Source organism: Myzus persicae, unplaced genomic scaffold (genome assembly GCF_001856785.1).
Source record: "Myzus persicae strain clone G006 unplaced genomic scaffold, MPER_G0061.0, whole genome shotgun sequence".
NCBI classification, from domain to species: domain Eukaryota; kingdom Metazoa; phylum Arthropoda; class Insecta; order Hemiptera; family Aphididae; genus Myzus; species Myzus persicae.
In genome coordinates this window covers 1,426,778-1,442,799 of record NW_019101568.1, presented here as the reverse complement: position 1 = coordinate 1,442,799, position 16,022 = coordinate 1,426,778, and the positions used below count along the sequence as shown (strand labels likewise).

Genomic DNA, 16,022 nt, shown 5'->3' with positions numbered 1-16,022 from the left:
TTTTTTGCTATGTATCAGTAATACAAATTAAAACTTTGATAATTCAATATTATTATAAATAAAATAAATTGTCAAGCCCATACAAAAAATAAACTGTGCGAATGAGAAGAGCTGATCTCCCCTGGAAATTATTTTTTTTTTTAGTGTTAGTGTATTGATTTTGTTTTCTCTAATTGATGAGTTTAATGGATCTTATAAAATTTCTTTAAAATCTGATATTGTTATTACTTTTTGATCTTCTAGCTAAATTGAAAATATTATTTCAGTAAATGCAAATTATAATTTATAATAGCCATCAAACTATACCTTTAACCTTGGTACCTATATTACCTTGTTATTGGTGAAATTTGCTTAAAAGAATTCAAATATTTTGAAAATATTATTGTGTAATTAAATAATAATATATACATGGTGATTCAAAATTTATATTACAGTAATTTTATCATATTATTAATATTCAAAATAGTGAAAAATATATTACAATAGAAAAGTTTTTTGAATTAGAAACATCTTTTATGATTTCATAATTTTGTAATTGTTTTCAATATTTTAGGGGGGGTTTAGGGAGTCAAATTTAGAAATTCAAATGGAAACCTATACTTTTTTTTAATTAGCTCTCAAGCATAGAGTTCTGTATTGATTAATGTTGTTCATGCACTAAAATTTATTTTAAAAAATGACTTAACATTATTTTTGCAAAAAAAATATAGGTTGAATTTCTAAAGTTGACCCCTCCCCTCCTTTCTCCCCCCCCCCAAAAAAAAAATATATAAAAAATTATAAAATTATGAAATCATAATAGATGTTTCTAAATNAAAAAAAAATATATAAAAAATTATAAAATTATGAAATCATAATAGATGTTTCTAATTCAAAAAACTTTTTTATTGTAATATATTTTTCATTATTTTAAATATTTATATGATAAGCCCGTTGAAAAGTAAACTTTGATTCACCCTGTATGTATAGTGTCTAAAAATAAGTCACTACATTTATAATATTTTTGGAATTACTACAAAATAACTAATATAATAATATCATTAAAATATCATTATTTTTCTTCATTAAAGTTTTTAATGATATTTTCAAACTTTTATTCTGACAAACAATAATGTATCATACAAGAAGAAAGATTTTAAAGAAAATAAATTCTAAAAAGTTGAAAATTATAAATATGTAAAAATAAAACAAAATGTTTTGAAAGTTATGGCATGTCAAGTAAAATAGTAAATTCTAAAAAGAATTTCTGATAAAAATTTTAAGACTACTATGTCTAGAGTAATTAATTTTATCATAAACTGGTATTCTATACAGTATACACAATGCATATATTTAGCACAAAATGATTGCTTTGCAATACATAATATTTGCCCATAAAATATTAAAAAAGATTAAATGAAGTTAATATTTTTTAATAAACTTACAAACATGTGGGTAATGTCCATAAAAAGACTGAAGTACCCATAGTGATAGGTACATACTCTGGTACATATTATTAAAATGATTAAACTGTCGTTCGTCATATAAAGAAAAAGTGGATAATTTACTATTACTGCTGTTGCCGATAATCTATACAGTTACTACCTAGATACAATTTATAGGACGAACGATGGTATTGATTCATCGTAAATTCGTAAATAACAGTCGGATATAATATAAAGACATCGTTGGGATTTGTTGTAAATATCACTTTGTCACAGTCATTCTCGATTATACATAATAATAGAAATTCATTTATCAAAGACACGTTTGCCAGTTGGTATTATAAAAATATTAACTCTCGAAAACGGCTATTCTGTGTAATAAACAACATTTTTACAACCCATCAATCAAAATTATCACCGAAGATCATATTGCCTGATGATAATAATTACTTACCTAGTCTATGGGTGGTCGGTGGTCATTAGAAATTTAAGAAAACAATTAATTTGACCACCTACAGGAGTTTTATTTTCAGGAATATCCCGAGTACGTCCCGTTTTTAATTTTTACCTTTTTCATAGCCCGAGTGCATCGTCGCTCCACCTATAGATAGGTATCCAATGCAAAAAAATAAGTACACATGCAAGATAATTTCAACTATATATCCGTGTGACACTTTAACACAAATTATATAGGTAATTTATACATACAGTTTTTCACCAAATTTTGCATACAAATTTAAGGGCGTAGCTAGAAATTTAATCAGGGGAGCCAGTGTATTTTTAAATTTTCACCCAAATTTAAAATTTTGTTTAACATTAATATATTTGTCAAGCTATAAGTTATATCGAGCTATCCCCTCTCGGATACGCCCTTAAACACATTATACTATTTGGAATCTGGAACGGGTTATAACTCGTAAGAGTATTAGAATAGAAACCACGGGTAACAGCTATTATTACAAACGGCAAAGTAACCGATTTCAATGGTTCATGTAGAATGTTTAGATAATTTAGACCTATAGACCAATTATTTTAGGGTAAGGACTATTAATAATATTTAGATCATAAATTCATAACCACGTATCATTCGTTTATTTCTGTTTGAAATTGGTTCACTGTTCACTAATTCACTTGAGAAAGAAAAGTTACGTTTTATTATCCACTGCCTGCAGGTGGATTGCCCATCTCGGATTAATTTATACTAGGGCAACGCCGGGGAATTACAGCTTGCAAGTAACAGGTATAATCTATAACTATAAAATACAATATTAAATATAAATCACCAGAATAGAAATCCATGTTTCTCGTAAGATGATATTGTAGTCATTTGAAAATATTAAATATACATACCTATGGACACGATTTTTTTAAAAGCATTTGAAGTCAAATGTTGATAACATTTGTCAATTTGCAAATAATTACTTGATTAATGTATCATAAAATGTTCGATTTTTATAGCTAAGGATTGAAAAATTAGTACTAAGTTTCACATAATTGTTCAACTGTAACCGAAAATAACAGATTTTTAGTCATCATAAGTTCAAATTTGGATGAAATTAGATATTTAAATGAGGAATAACAGTTTTAATTAATTTGCTGTGATTTAAAAATATTATTAGCATGTGAATTATTTGTACATGAAACTTTTAATGTACATCTATTTATATTTTAAACACACAACCATATTTTTAAATACAACGTTTTCAATAAAAATAATTGTTAGTTTAACCTACTCTATCTATTACTAAAATAAATTAGATACTTCGATAGAATTGTAATTTATAAATATATCATAAAATATACCTAATAAGCAGTATTATACCTCTTCGTTCAGGAATCATTTTGCGTACGTTATGATTTATCACTGAATTCAAATTTAACACAATGTCATTGGTACCTACTTATCACATTGCAGTGAACTACTAGGTACTAAATTACGCGGTACACTCGACACCTACCGTACAGCAGGGCAGTTACCTATTTAATACATTCCCCATTTTTCAGTTTAAACTTTGTACATACGTACCTATAAATATATTTTATTGTTGTTTACGCTTTAGTGTATAACAAATATCCGAGTTAGGTCCCTACTAAAATTAATATTAAGACTTAATTTTGTGTGAGGTGAAAACAATGCACTGTGTTGCCTATCTATGACGCCTTGTAATTCAGTTCACAAAAATATCAATATTCAATTATAAATGTATCGTACATCAGTCAACAGTTCTGAAAGCATGAATAACAGGGTACCTGTAAGTGGGGATAAAGGGGGCCAAGTGCACACATAGGATTTTTTTAAACGGCACCTATGTAATATTTTATATTAGGTATCATGTAAATTGCAAATGGTATACCATATTAATGATTACCAACAATTTTGATATTGACATATTGACCAGAGTGGAGGCATATAATGTTCTATTTTCTATATTAAAATAGAGTGTGGGAAATTTTTTTTTTTAAGTCCTACGTCTAAAATTCTTGTTTACTAATTTAAACTTAACAGTAAACTTAATTATGTTTAATTCTTTATAAGTTATTTCTAGTTAGGTACCCAAATATTAAAAGCAGGTTTATTATTTTATATTCCATTGTTACTATTTAGTCACTTAAACGTTAACTGGTTTGCACAACTAATAAAACTACACTTTTATTCCAAACATTTTTTATTGTATACAATACACAATTGGGTATCAACTTGTGTTTTTTATGCAATAAAAGTATGTTTTATCATCTCCCTTATTGATGCTATTCAATCGATCGCTTGCTATAGGAGTCTTTCCAGACAAATGGAAAATATGTCTCACAATAAGTGTCTTACTACTTACATATTTTGCATAGTTTGCAATTAAAAAAAAATACTGGTTAATATTATTTTTACGTTCCAAAAATGCATGTCATACCTTGCAGTGAGTAACATTACGAGTGTTTGTGTATTCCCAAACACCCTCGTATTTAACTCAAATATGAATTTAAAAAAAAAACACAATTTTAAAAAGAAATTACAACATTTAACAAATATATGGTGGTAAAATGGCGCACCCTATGCCTATAAACATTTATTTTCGTGTAAACATCAATAATTTTACAATAAAAATTATTTTTGGACAAAAACATAATGCATCTAAACATTTTTTACACATTTTGTTCAACATAATAATGTGATGTAATCAACTAATTTTACAAACTAAAACATCAAACAGGTAATGTATAACTGGTTAACAATTAAGTAAAAAAAAAAACTATGTAAATTTTACACAAATAACATTTGTATTATGTAGATTGTTTGAAAAGTTAAAATGTTGAAGTATTAGACACATAGCATTACAAATTTAACATTAGTTGTACAGTACATTTTCAATAATTTGAGGGGTATAATACGTAAGTGGATTTAAGAATCATTTGTTTTAAAATGAAAAAAAAAACTTCAATCAATTTTCTTCATTATCAAAAATTATATATGGCACTACAGTAATAAAATATCTTTCATGCATTTGTTGGATTAATCTGCTTATGTTAAACATTACCCATGTATAGTATTATTATTAACATTTCTCATTTATACAATTAGTTTAATAGAGATTTTATTTTTAAAACAATCTTGGTGAACATTTTTCTAAAATTATAAATGGCGATTAAAAAAAAATTCACAAAACACAATACTATTTTAAAGGAACATCGATACATATTATTATACTAAAAACATAGATTAAGTACAAAATTTTTTTCGATGAACGGAGGAATAGCTAACAGGAAAAATTAATTATCTTTTAACGTATAACAAAGATACTTATAACAAAATTATACACAGAAAATTCAACAGAAACATTTAAAGGATAACTCAAAAACTAAATAATACAGAAGAACAATTAAAAACCTATCATAATACAGTATTTCATGTATGTACAATATTAATCTATGTCATGAGTATATTGTCATTAATGTACGATAATAATAATAATGATAAAAATAATAGTTGTTAATATTATTAGTAATATTAGTATTGCACACACATCTGAAAACAATAAATTATTGCTGTATAAGACTTGTTGAGATTACAATTCCAACAATGACGGTGAAAACAAACAAAGCAGTTTCTGTGAATAAATAGATATACGATTCTGATGGCAACTATTAAAAGTGGTTCTATAATGTGTATTGGAAAAAACCGTATTCAACTGTGAAAACTTAAAACTTGTTTAGGTACGTATTACATATAAATTAATTCTATTACAGTAGGTATTAATTAAAATAAAAAGTAGTATGTTTGTCAGTATAGTGTTAAAAAAGCTGATTAGAACAATTTGTTCATAAATTTATTAACTTTTTTAAAAACTTTTCTGAACTTACTTGTGGCCCCCTTTATTTTAGGCCGGACCACATAATGATAGTCTCATTCGTTTTTTGTTCGATCAGGCCGCTTTTTCCATTCATCACCTTCATGATCAGAAATAGCTTCTTCTAGAGACGCTAGATTTGGTTTGCTAGACACTTCTTGATTAAAAAAATCATCATCCTCAAATGGGTCTGTATTTCTGGAAAATATATTTATGGACTCGGATTTTTTCATCTCTTTAGGTGAACTTGATACTTCTTCTTGTGAAATTTTTATATCTTTTGCCACAAAAACATCATCATCTTTAAAACTGAATTCACTTGACATACTACCTTTGGCAGCATTGTCTGGTGTAAAATCATCTTCAAATGGAGAACGCTTTGTTCCTTCAGTTTTGGGGTTTGAATCAATAGACCTATGTCCACTATCTGAACGTTTTGGTTTTCTTGCATTCCTGTTTGTTTTAGAACTAGTGGACGGAGATGGCTTAGTAAGATATCCCAAATCAGAACAAGTACTCATCGTTTTGGTAAATAAGGAGGAATCAGGGCTGTCTGGTGTAAAATTATCATCAAAGGGAGATGTTTGGTTACGTTTTAAAGACCATTTATTTTTTGATCTTCTAGACCAATTTTGTTCCAATTCAGATTCACTCAAATCCAATTCTTCTTGACTATAAGGCTTTCTAGGCGGAATATTGTGGTCTTCATCACTACCATCACTTCGACGGTGGTATGACCTCCTTGGTTTTCTAGGGGTTGTTGAAGAAACATATCGATTTTTTTTTGGTAATCTATACCTCATTTTCACATCCTCATCATCGCTATTATCAATAGGAGGCCTAGAGTAGTTTTTAAAACCTTTTGGAATTGGAGGCCCATATCGATCCCAATTGTATTGTTCTTCAAGAAATCTTCTTCGCCTTTCATATATCAGCCTTTGGTATTTTTCATCTTCCCAGTTTGGGGTTGATGGTAATTTTTGAACTCTCCTATCAATGTCAGGCCGTGTGTAAACACGTCTTTTATCATCTTTTGATGACCTTCTCCGTTCATCATCCATATGTGGAACTCTCCAGTGTGGAATCATATATGGTGACTCCCATTCATCATTATACCTGGTACCTTCATCCCATGGAGATGGTTCACGACGCCGCGGTGATATTTTACGATTACTTCTACGATTAGGCTTTCTTTCATAATAAGGTTCATCTTCATACATAGATTCTCCATCACTCCAACCATTTACGGTTCGGGGGAAATCTTCAATTGAACTTTCTAAACTCCTCTTGGTATCCCAATTATCTTCAGATTCTTCACAATCATCCCAGCTTGATGAACATTTACTGCGATTCGAAGGGACTTTTTTCAAAGTAACTTTAGGTTTAGTTGCTGGTGGTTCTCGATCATCTGCAGCCCAAGGAGAATTTGGGTTTTTGATTACTTCTGGTTCAACATCAAAGGTTGCCCAGCATTGAGAATTATCAAACAATTTTTGACATGTGTTATTTTCAATCAGTTCAGGATTTTTTATTGCTGTAGTAACATCTTCTTTTAAAACTTCACATTCAACTGCTCCTTTTATATCCTCATTTTTAATGGCACAGTTTTCTTCTTCGTATTCATCATCTTCTTCTTCATCATCATCATCAACTCTTATATCATCTTCCTCGTCATCTTCCTCAACTTCTAAATTTTCCTTAGTTTCAACAACTTCAATATTTTTTTCATCTTCAGGTTCAAATACTTGGTCGTTATTTAATTCAACCTCACTTTGTTCTGAAATATTATTGCTTTGATTTGATTCAACAATTTCTTCTACTGGAAAGTTTTCTAACAATTCTTCTTCATGCACAGGTTCTTTTATTGGAATATCTCTGAGGGCTGCATATTTATCATTTTCTTTAACTACAGTCTCACTCGTTTTTTCCTCGTCTAATAATTCTCTAAATACTGCATATTTATCATATAAAGATTTTTCTGGTTCTTTCTTATCTTCTTCAGTCTTTTTTGGAATACTTTGTGTTTCTTCACTACTATTGATAGTTAACTTGGACAAACGAAAAGTCAATTCTTTTAAAGTCATCTTGGATAAAGAAGTGGGTGATATTCTTAAGGTATCTGCTAAATCACTAAACCCTGTTTTAGTTAATTGACTTAAAGTTATATCAAGTGAAGTAGGCACATTTGATTTTAATTCATTGCTAGTTTTTCTTACTGAAACAGGTACTAAATAATATTCCGAATCGACTTCTTCCTTCTTTTTTTTAATGTCATTTTTTGGTTTTCTAGATGGTAATGGTAATGGTGGGGCTTCATTTTCTAGTTGTGTAGATGGTAAATTATAGGAACTAACATAATTTTCTATATAGTCATAATGACTGTTACGTGTACGTATCGGTTTCACAGTTTTAGAAGGTATCTGCTGTTTTTTAGGTGGCAAAGGTGGAGGCTCTATTGAAGATGAAGGTCTTGGTGGAGGTTCAGGAGCAATGTCTATCCGTTGAGGTAATGTCATCAATTTCATAATAGCATAATCATCATCAGGTGAAGTTGGGTCGTCATTTCTATAATAATCTGGACTTGGAGATTTTCTCATTTTTATTTTTGTTCTATTTTTAGACATTAAGTTATACTTAGGTGATGTAGATATATTGTATGGTTTTTGTGTTTCTGGTGGAAGGGATACCTTCAATAATCCTTGAGCAGAATTTTGTGATGAAGAACTATCACTTTTTAATAATGGAGATTTGTGTTGCAGTTGTGGTGAGACTGGTTTCAGAGATTCAAATGAAGAAAAATCAGCAAATTCCATTTCGACGGAATTTGAATGTGATTTATCAAAATTATCAGTTTTAAAAGGATCTTCAATAAGTCCACTAGTATCTTTAAATGATAGATCAGAAGAAAATGAATCACTTACAGTTTTAGTAGGTAGACTTTGAGGTTGTTGCTCTGAAAATTTTTCATTTTCATACGCGGCAAGCTGATTTAATATTTTCTTTGGAGGATTTTTGAGCTCTTGAAAAAAGTCTTTCTTGTCTACGTAAGGTTTACTGCGACCAGTTCCTAAAGGATCTAGTTCAGTAAAAACATCAAATGCATCACTCTTAATTGTTGGACTTGTGCGGTTAGTTGATTCAATAACCTAAAAATTAAAAATATAATATTTACATTTTTTTACTTGGAATTAATATCTATAAGATAAATATATATATTACAGGAGTGGCCAGCGAGAAGAGACTCGAGAGCCACCCTATATATTAATAAATATGGAAGAGCCAAAATGGAAAAAAGGTCATGTATATAATATATATAGTTATTGTAAATAAGATAGGGTATCAAATTTAATGAAATGTGAAGAAAATGATAGCAATAGTGGTACAATAATGTCAAACTAAATTTTATCTTCATAAATACCAGTATATCAAAATATCATAGGGACACACATTGATAATGGATATGTCTTCATAGTGCTGTTCGACGTCGTGAATGTAACAACATAACATTGATAAAATAATTATCATGTCTCAGAAACTCAAGTATGAAGAAGAAAATAGAGAATTCAAATTACAATGGAAAAATCATTAGGGATAAAAAATCTCTTTGTGATTAATGTTACCAAAAATTGATGTCCAATATTAAAATCGATCTCAATGGATACGGCAGATTTAGAAATTGAACTCTTGGAATTATTGGAAGATGAAGGACTGAAGCACTTCAAGTACAGTTGTCATTCTTTGTTGGAATTTTGGAAACATGTGCTTATTATTAAATATCCAAAAATTAGTCTTCGCGCTCAAAAGTTAATATAGAGTTTTGGAACAACATATTCTTGCAAGTCTTTATACTCAACCATGAAAATTAATATATCGAAACATCGATCAACATTAACGGATGATCATTTAACAAAATTGTTAATGACTACTTTACAACATAAAATTCTGATTTTAAAAAACTTAAAAATAAAATAAACAGGCAACAAATAAGAAAATAATTAAAAATTAAAAATTATATCAAGATCACTATATTTTTGCTAATTTTTTTTCAATTTCGGATTTAATCAATTTGAGGAATTTGTTTACGACAAGCTACTTTGTTTTTTTGTACCTATTTTGTTTTACAATTAAAAAATGATTTAAATGTTCTCAATCCATATACAATGGATTGAGTTAAATTGTTACTCCTGAAATTATGAATGTTGTAAGCTGCAAAACTATGTAATTGAGTATCCAAATCATCAAAAACCAACAATGTTATATAAATCAACAGATTATTAATTTCATGCAATTAATGTTATGTTAACATAGGTTAAAATTATTCTTCGTAAATAATTAACTTAATTTGCTTTTACTTGGTCAATTTTTAATAAATTTTAATATTTTAGATTCTGAGCGTAACAATGAAATGTATTGTATTTACAAGGATGTATTTTTTTTTCGGTCATCAACATCAGCATTTTTTTTTATAGTTAATCAAGTGCATTTTCTGGAGGTCAACATTGAAATTTCCAACTGTTTTTGAAAGCATAGGGGGGCACAAAATATAAAAAAATGAGAATTTTTACACAAAACCAATTTTTGAAAAATCAATTTTATTTTTTTAGTGTAACACAAAAATTAGTAACTGTACACTTGAAATTTTCACCAAATATTTAGCATTAGCATTTTCCAAATATGGTTAAATTACAAACTTTTTTGACTCTGAGCTATTTATAGGTATGAGAGATTTTCAAATTTTGAAATTAGAAATGTATAAAAGTTTTTCTTCTCATAGCTAACATTAGAAATTTTAATAGAAGATTATATACAAATTTTTCTTCCTTTAACAAAAAAAAAGTTTACCAGAAAATTATGCTATTTATAACAATGAGATATTTTCGATTTAAATTTTTTCTTAACTATTTACAAATATAATTATTTATAGAATGACACAACGTCTAAGCTCAGAATTGTTTATCGTATGCAATGATTTATCATTGAATTAAATTAAAACACATCCATGTCATGTCATACTCAACTAATTAAAAAATCATAAAAATATTGGCCACCTTAAAAGTTTAAGCACACTTAAATGCATAAATTTATAAAAAAAATAAATTTGAATTTTCATACTTATTACCATGAAAAAGACAGCATTTAAAAAAACAATAACTACTTTATAACAGAAATGTTAAATTGTTTATCTCTTTAATAACTTTTTTTATAATTTATTTTTTCTGCATTTAATATTGAAATTATTAGGTACAGTATAATTACCTATAATCAAATTTTAAACAAAATTATGAAATAATTCAAGACACTATGAACATTGAATGGAAATAAATAGTTTAAATTTTTAATTGTTTAGAAATTAAGGATGACTCACATTTTAAAATTATCAGAATTTAGAAATAAAATTGCCTTTGGCCATTATAATAATAAAATTCAGAGTATATTAGTTGTGTTTAAAATAATTAAATATGTTTAAATTTAATTTCGGTACTTGTTTGTTTCTCCCCCACCAAGCCATTTAAAATATATCAGCCCATCACTAGGCAACCTACGTCAGCAGTCTTAAATCTAAAAATTTGATATTCATGATTGATATTTCTCTGTATCTCGACATATTATGTGTATGAATGTCTAGTATGCAATCTATAAATCTATTTATGGGAAAATAATCAATAAATCATATAATATTTTAGTACTATCATGTTAGTATATTGTAGGTTTGATTTATTGTGTGAAATTTCAAGCACATACCTATAAAATAAACATTATTAACTTATTTTAAAATGTTAATAAAAATTGATTTTAATGAGTTATTTTCTGCAATATTTAATGCTGGTAATACATTTTTTTTCTACAATGAAAGCATGTCATTGACACAAATGAAATATGTTACATTTAAGGAACTTTAGAAAATTATCTAATTTTTTAGCATTAATTTACAAATATTAATCAATTATACTACATTGTTACCAAATTGTTAAACAGCAAATTATAATTTGCTTTGATTTGAAAGTCTTGGAACAGTTAATAAAAAAATATTTGAATACAACTGATGGTCGGCTGTTGGCGAGGCGATAAATATGTATAGCGTGGTGAGAAATATCAAACAAGTACCTAAGTCTTTGTGCAATTGTTATTAATGATATTTATAAAAATATAGAAAATGAAAATAATATATGCATAGGTAAAAATGTTTAACTTAATAAAGGAAAGTATAATTTAAAAAAAAATATTTAACTGTTTAGTAATAGCAATAATATTATAACTTACCTTAAAATCAGATGCTTGGAGGGATTGGCGAACTTCACTAGGATTTGTCATACTGAAAATACTTTCAGTTTCTTTGTCAAACCAATGTTTTTCAGGCGGCTGTCCAGAACTTGGTGTTGCTGAACTATTACGTGTTCTTCGCTCTCCAGAACTTGGTGGTGGTGGTAATTTCGTTAACGCAACAGATGGAGCAACAATAAAGGAATCTCCAAAAGGGTCAGCTGATGGTGGGGTAATACTTTCCATTTGAGACAAACCTTGTTGTAAATTATTTAGTTCAAGTTCCAAGTTTAATAAATCATTAGCATTTGGAGTTGTATTTTTAAACTCAGATTTGTCCATACTTGACAAATCACGATTGAATCTTTTAGAGCCATCATCATTACAACTAGCCTATGGTACAACGAAAATAAAACCAAAATATAAATAAAAATAACAAAAGGTATATATGACTGATAACAGGTTAAATATATTTAAGGACTAACGTGATCAACTTTTGATGCTGTACTAGCTAGTGCTTCTAGATAAAGTCCACTGCCTTTCATAATTTGTTGCTGCCTAGTCATTTCTATTTCTTGTTTTTTTAACTCAAAAACTGTTTGAAAAAGATCTCTCATAGTAATGACAACCTGAAAATAAAACATGCTTGAATTACAGAAATTAAACAAGACATGTTTCAACATTACCTGGCTTGCAGCTTTATCTGTTTTTATACCAAAAAATCTATGGCCAGTGTCAGGGGAGCCGAATATGTATCCAAATGCTCTAGAGTCTACCATGTCTTGTGCTATGAATGATATCTTATGTATAGGATGGTGATATAAACAATCCTATAATTTGAAATACATATAAACACATTCCAAGTAATTTCATAATTTTCACCTACCCCAGTCTTTTCATCCCTCAATTTAAGTCCATCAATTGCCACATTTATGGTAATACGCTGCTTGTGCTCTCCGGCGGCTCTTATCGCCATCTTCAAGTCAAACAACGCTTCTTGGCACATTCTATCCCCTCGAGCCTCATTGACCTCCAATATGCCAATAAGTTTGGCTTTGAAACTAACTCCATCACCCATAAATCGTATGGCACCACCTTTATCTGCTATAAAAAAAAAAAAGTTATCTTATTAATAATAGATAATAATAACAATGTATCATTGAAATTGTTGTCCGAGGTCTAAAACCGAGAACCAATGTATTGTAATATCATATCTTTACAAACAAAATGTACATTATCCATAATCTCTGTTCAGACGATAAATCGAATGAAATTAAACGACACGGTTACTGGACGAAGAGAACAATGATGGGAAACTTACATTTAAACGGACTAGTTTTCCGCCTAAGAGTCAGGGTTTGCATGGTTCCGAATAAAAATTACGAGTGTTTGTTTGTCGAATGTTGTGCAACACGCATTTCGTACATCGGACAGGCTGAAGTCCGTGAAATCTTCCCTATCGAAAACGCTCATGGAAACGTTTTCAACTGCGGGTAAACTCGCGTACGGCTGCTGGTGGGGGAGGGGGTTGACGGGCCATCCACCCAGTGGCGAAATTAATCAATATTACTCAGTCTGTACGGCAACATGGCGAAAAAGTTGCACTGCACGCAACCCGGTAAGGGTATATTTTTTAAAATCGTGCTCCAAGTCTCGAACGATAAACGTGTCACGCGTTAAGAAGTTTATTTGTTCAACCCCGCCGCCGACGACTGCCACACGGGGTAAATGATTTTGTAAAAAAAAAAACAATTTTATGGAGGTCTCCGACAAGTTGGCGGGTGAAATCGCCGATATTGATAATAATATGTACTCATGTACAAAACACGAGAGCGCGCACGATATGATATCGCCTAGGTCCGATTGCAAAATCGTTTTATTGTTATTCGGTCGGGCACAATTTATTAATTTATACTTTGAATACAGTCGATATCCTATGTATGGTGTAAGTGTGTACATATATTTAAATATGTATAATATGTCGCGCTTGGTTAATATAAATAATATTGTTAAAATTCAACGCGCGTTTTATTCGCATGCTATTTTTAATGGACGAGTGGGTAAGGTAGGTGTACACAACGCCACACACCTTCTTCAGAGACTCTTCCGTAGCCTACGGACCACCACCAGCACCCTTTATCGATATTTTTATTTTTTAGTACTAACTTGTAATTTATTATTCACGACTAACTAAAAGAAGCGTGTTCAAACCTAAATTGATTTCTAAAAAAAAAACAGTTAGAAAATAAATCTCGAATATAGCTGAAAACGTATTGATTAGTTTATCCAGGAATTGAAATACATGCATTTTGATACTATTCAATTTTGATTGTCCAGATAAATCAAAACACAATTACCAAACATATCTTTTTTAAATTAAAAAGCTAATGAAATAACTAAAAAAAATTGAGTGTTAATTATTTGTATGCTTAAATAATAAATAAGTAGTAAGTAAGTACCACTTATTTTAAATATTATACCCTCCTATATAAATCATTGTAAAATTTAAATCTAATACTACTTACAGTAGTAAATCAGGTTGAATTAGGACTCCCTTTTCTTTTAAAAAATATATTTATGCATGCCCCTTCTAATTATATCCTAATTCATAATCAGTAAATCTTAAAATACTCAGGTATACACAAATTTTTTTTTACACTTTTGCATCCCCCTTCTAACTTTTTCTGAAGTTAGTCTGACCATTAGCACGAGTAGGCAGTTATATTTTTGTACTTTGTCCTATCAATATATCATTAGGTTGATATAATTAAATACCAACTAAATAATTTACTTTTAAATGCATACTACATTTTTCATTATATTATACACTAATATAATTAATGTCAATTATAATTTATACATAGTTATACCTATGATTAATTTGATCAATTTTACATATTCATTTATTTAGAATATTTTCATACCTACTCATTCCACGAAAGCAATTTAAAAATAATAGTTTAAAAACTAAATTAATTGGATAGGTATTTTTTTTTGTTTTGAAAGACTTAATGAAAAATGATACTAGGTACTTGGTAAATTGTTCAATGACATACGTCATGTAATATTATATTATGGTGTGGCGAGTTAATAAATAATTTAAGTACTTATATGTAGTCATGTCAATGATATCAATTAATTTAATTTAATTTTAAGATAATATTATTATATTGTGTTAGCTAGCGTCAAATTTGTTTGTCTCAAAATAAAAATAAATATCATTAATAGTAATTAATAGAATTGAAAATATTCAAATATTAGGTATACACACCTGAATACATATGCAAATAATGTACCAAAATAATAATTAATAGATTATGCAGTTCAATCGCAGGTAAAATACAAAAATTAAGTATAATAAAGAAAAAAAACCTATCTTACCATAAACTATTTGTTTAAAAACTATTATAAGCTAAATTAAACATAATATTTTTTAAACTACAATGATAGAGTATAAGTAAATTAAAAATACCAAATATCAACTTATTAATTAGTAGTACACAGCACGGACTTCTGACCCAGACCAGTCAAGATAATTTAATCTCTAGTAGGCAAATTAAAACATAAGATGAATTAAAAATATCATCGGAAAAAATTGCCATTGATGTAGATAATTAAGTATTATATTAAGATGAATTTAGGAGTTATGTTAGGTACAGTAAATGGATGGTTCACCCAAAATTTATAGTTCAACATTTAAGTTAACCATGCATTATGTTAAAAATATTTATACCTTTAACATTAACTGGTTGTCTATTAACATTTTTCAATGTTCTAAATGATTCTTTAATTTGAACAAATCCTCTTTTTGGAACTTCTTTCAACGAATGCAATTTGTTTTCCTTGTTATCGTTCTGGTTCTCTGAAGGTATTGTATGTGTTGATGTTGGACCCTTGGCGTTTTCCATTTATTACACAAATATTATACTTAATAAAATTAATGCAACAATCAATCTTAAAAAAATGACTTAAAGACAAATTATAATTTTGTCATTCAAAA

At 28.5% G+C, this 16,022-nt stretch overlaps 1 protein-coding gene across 4 annotated transcripts; it reads right to left on the bottom strand.

The window, feature by feature from the left end:
• Nucleotides 1-4,445: 4,445 nt before the first annotated feature.
• Nucleotides 4,446-16,022, bottom strand: LOC111029551 (protein disabled). 4 transcript variants are annotated; one of them, XM_022308581.1, is made up of 6 exons: nucleotides 15,756-16,022; nucleotides 12,909-13,126; nucleotides 12,709-12,852; nucleotides 12,508-12,651; nucleotides 12,023-12,415; nucleotides 4,446-8,907 (listed from the first exon to the last, which is right to left on the bottom strand). In XM_022308581.1, exons 1-6 carry the CDS (start codon nucleotides 15,928-15,930, stop codon nucleotides 5,818-5,820), a joined length of 4,164 nt encoding a protein of 1,387 aa, XP_022164273.1. In that variant the 5' UTR covers nucleotides 15,931-16,022; the 3' UTR covers nucleotides 4,446-5,817. The 4 variants fall into 4 exon arrangements, with proteins under 4 accessions (XP_022164273.1, XP_022164274.1, XP_022164276.1 ...); XM_022308582.1 differs by having other exon boundaries at nucleotides 12,909-13,123; XM_022308584.1 differs by lacking the exon at nucleotides 15,756-16,022 and adding an exon at nucleotides 13,344-13,814 and having other exon boundaries at nucleotides 12,909-13,123.

Bases quoted from the DNA above. Each gene is read 5' to 3' on its own strand.
- LOC111029551 (XM_022308581.1), bottom strand. From the start codon at position 15,930: ATGGAAAACGCCAAGGGTCCAACATCAACACATACAATACCTTCAGAG. The intron at 13,127-15,755 runs GTATAAATATTT...TTTTTTTTATAG, and splicing joins ACAACCAGTTAATGTTAAAG to CAGATAAAGGTGGTGCCATA. The intron at 12,416-12,507 runs GTTAGTCCTTAA...GTTGTACCATAG, and splicing joins CAGCATCAAAAGTTGATCAC to GCTAGTTGTAATGATGATGG.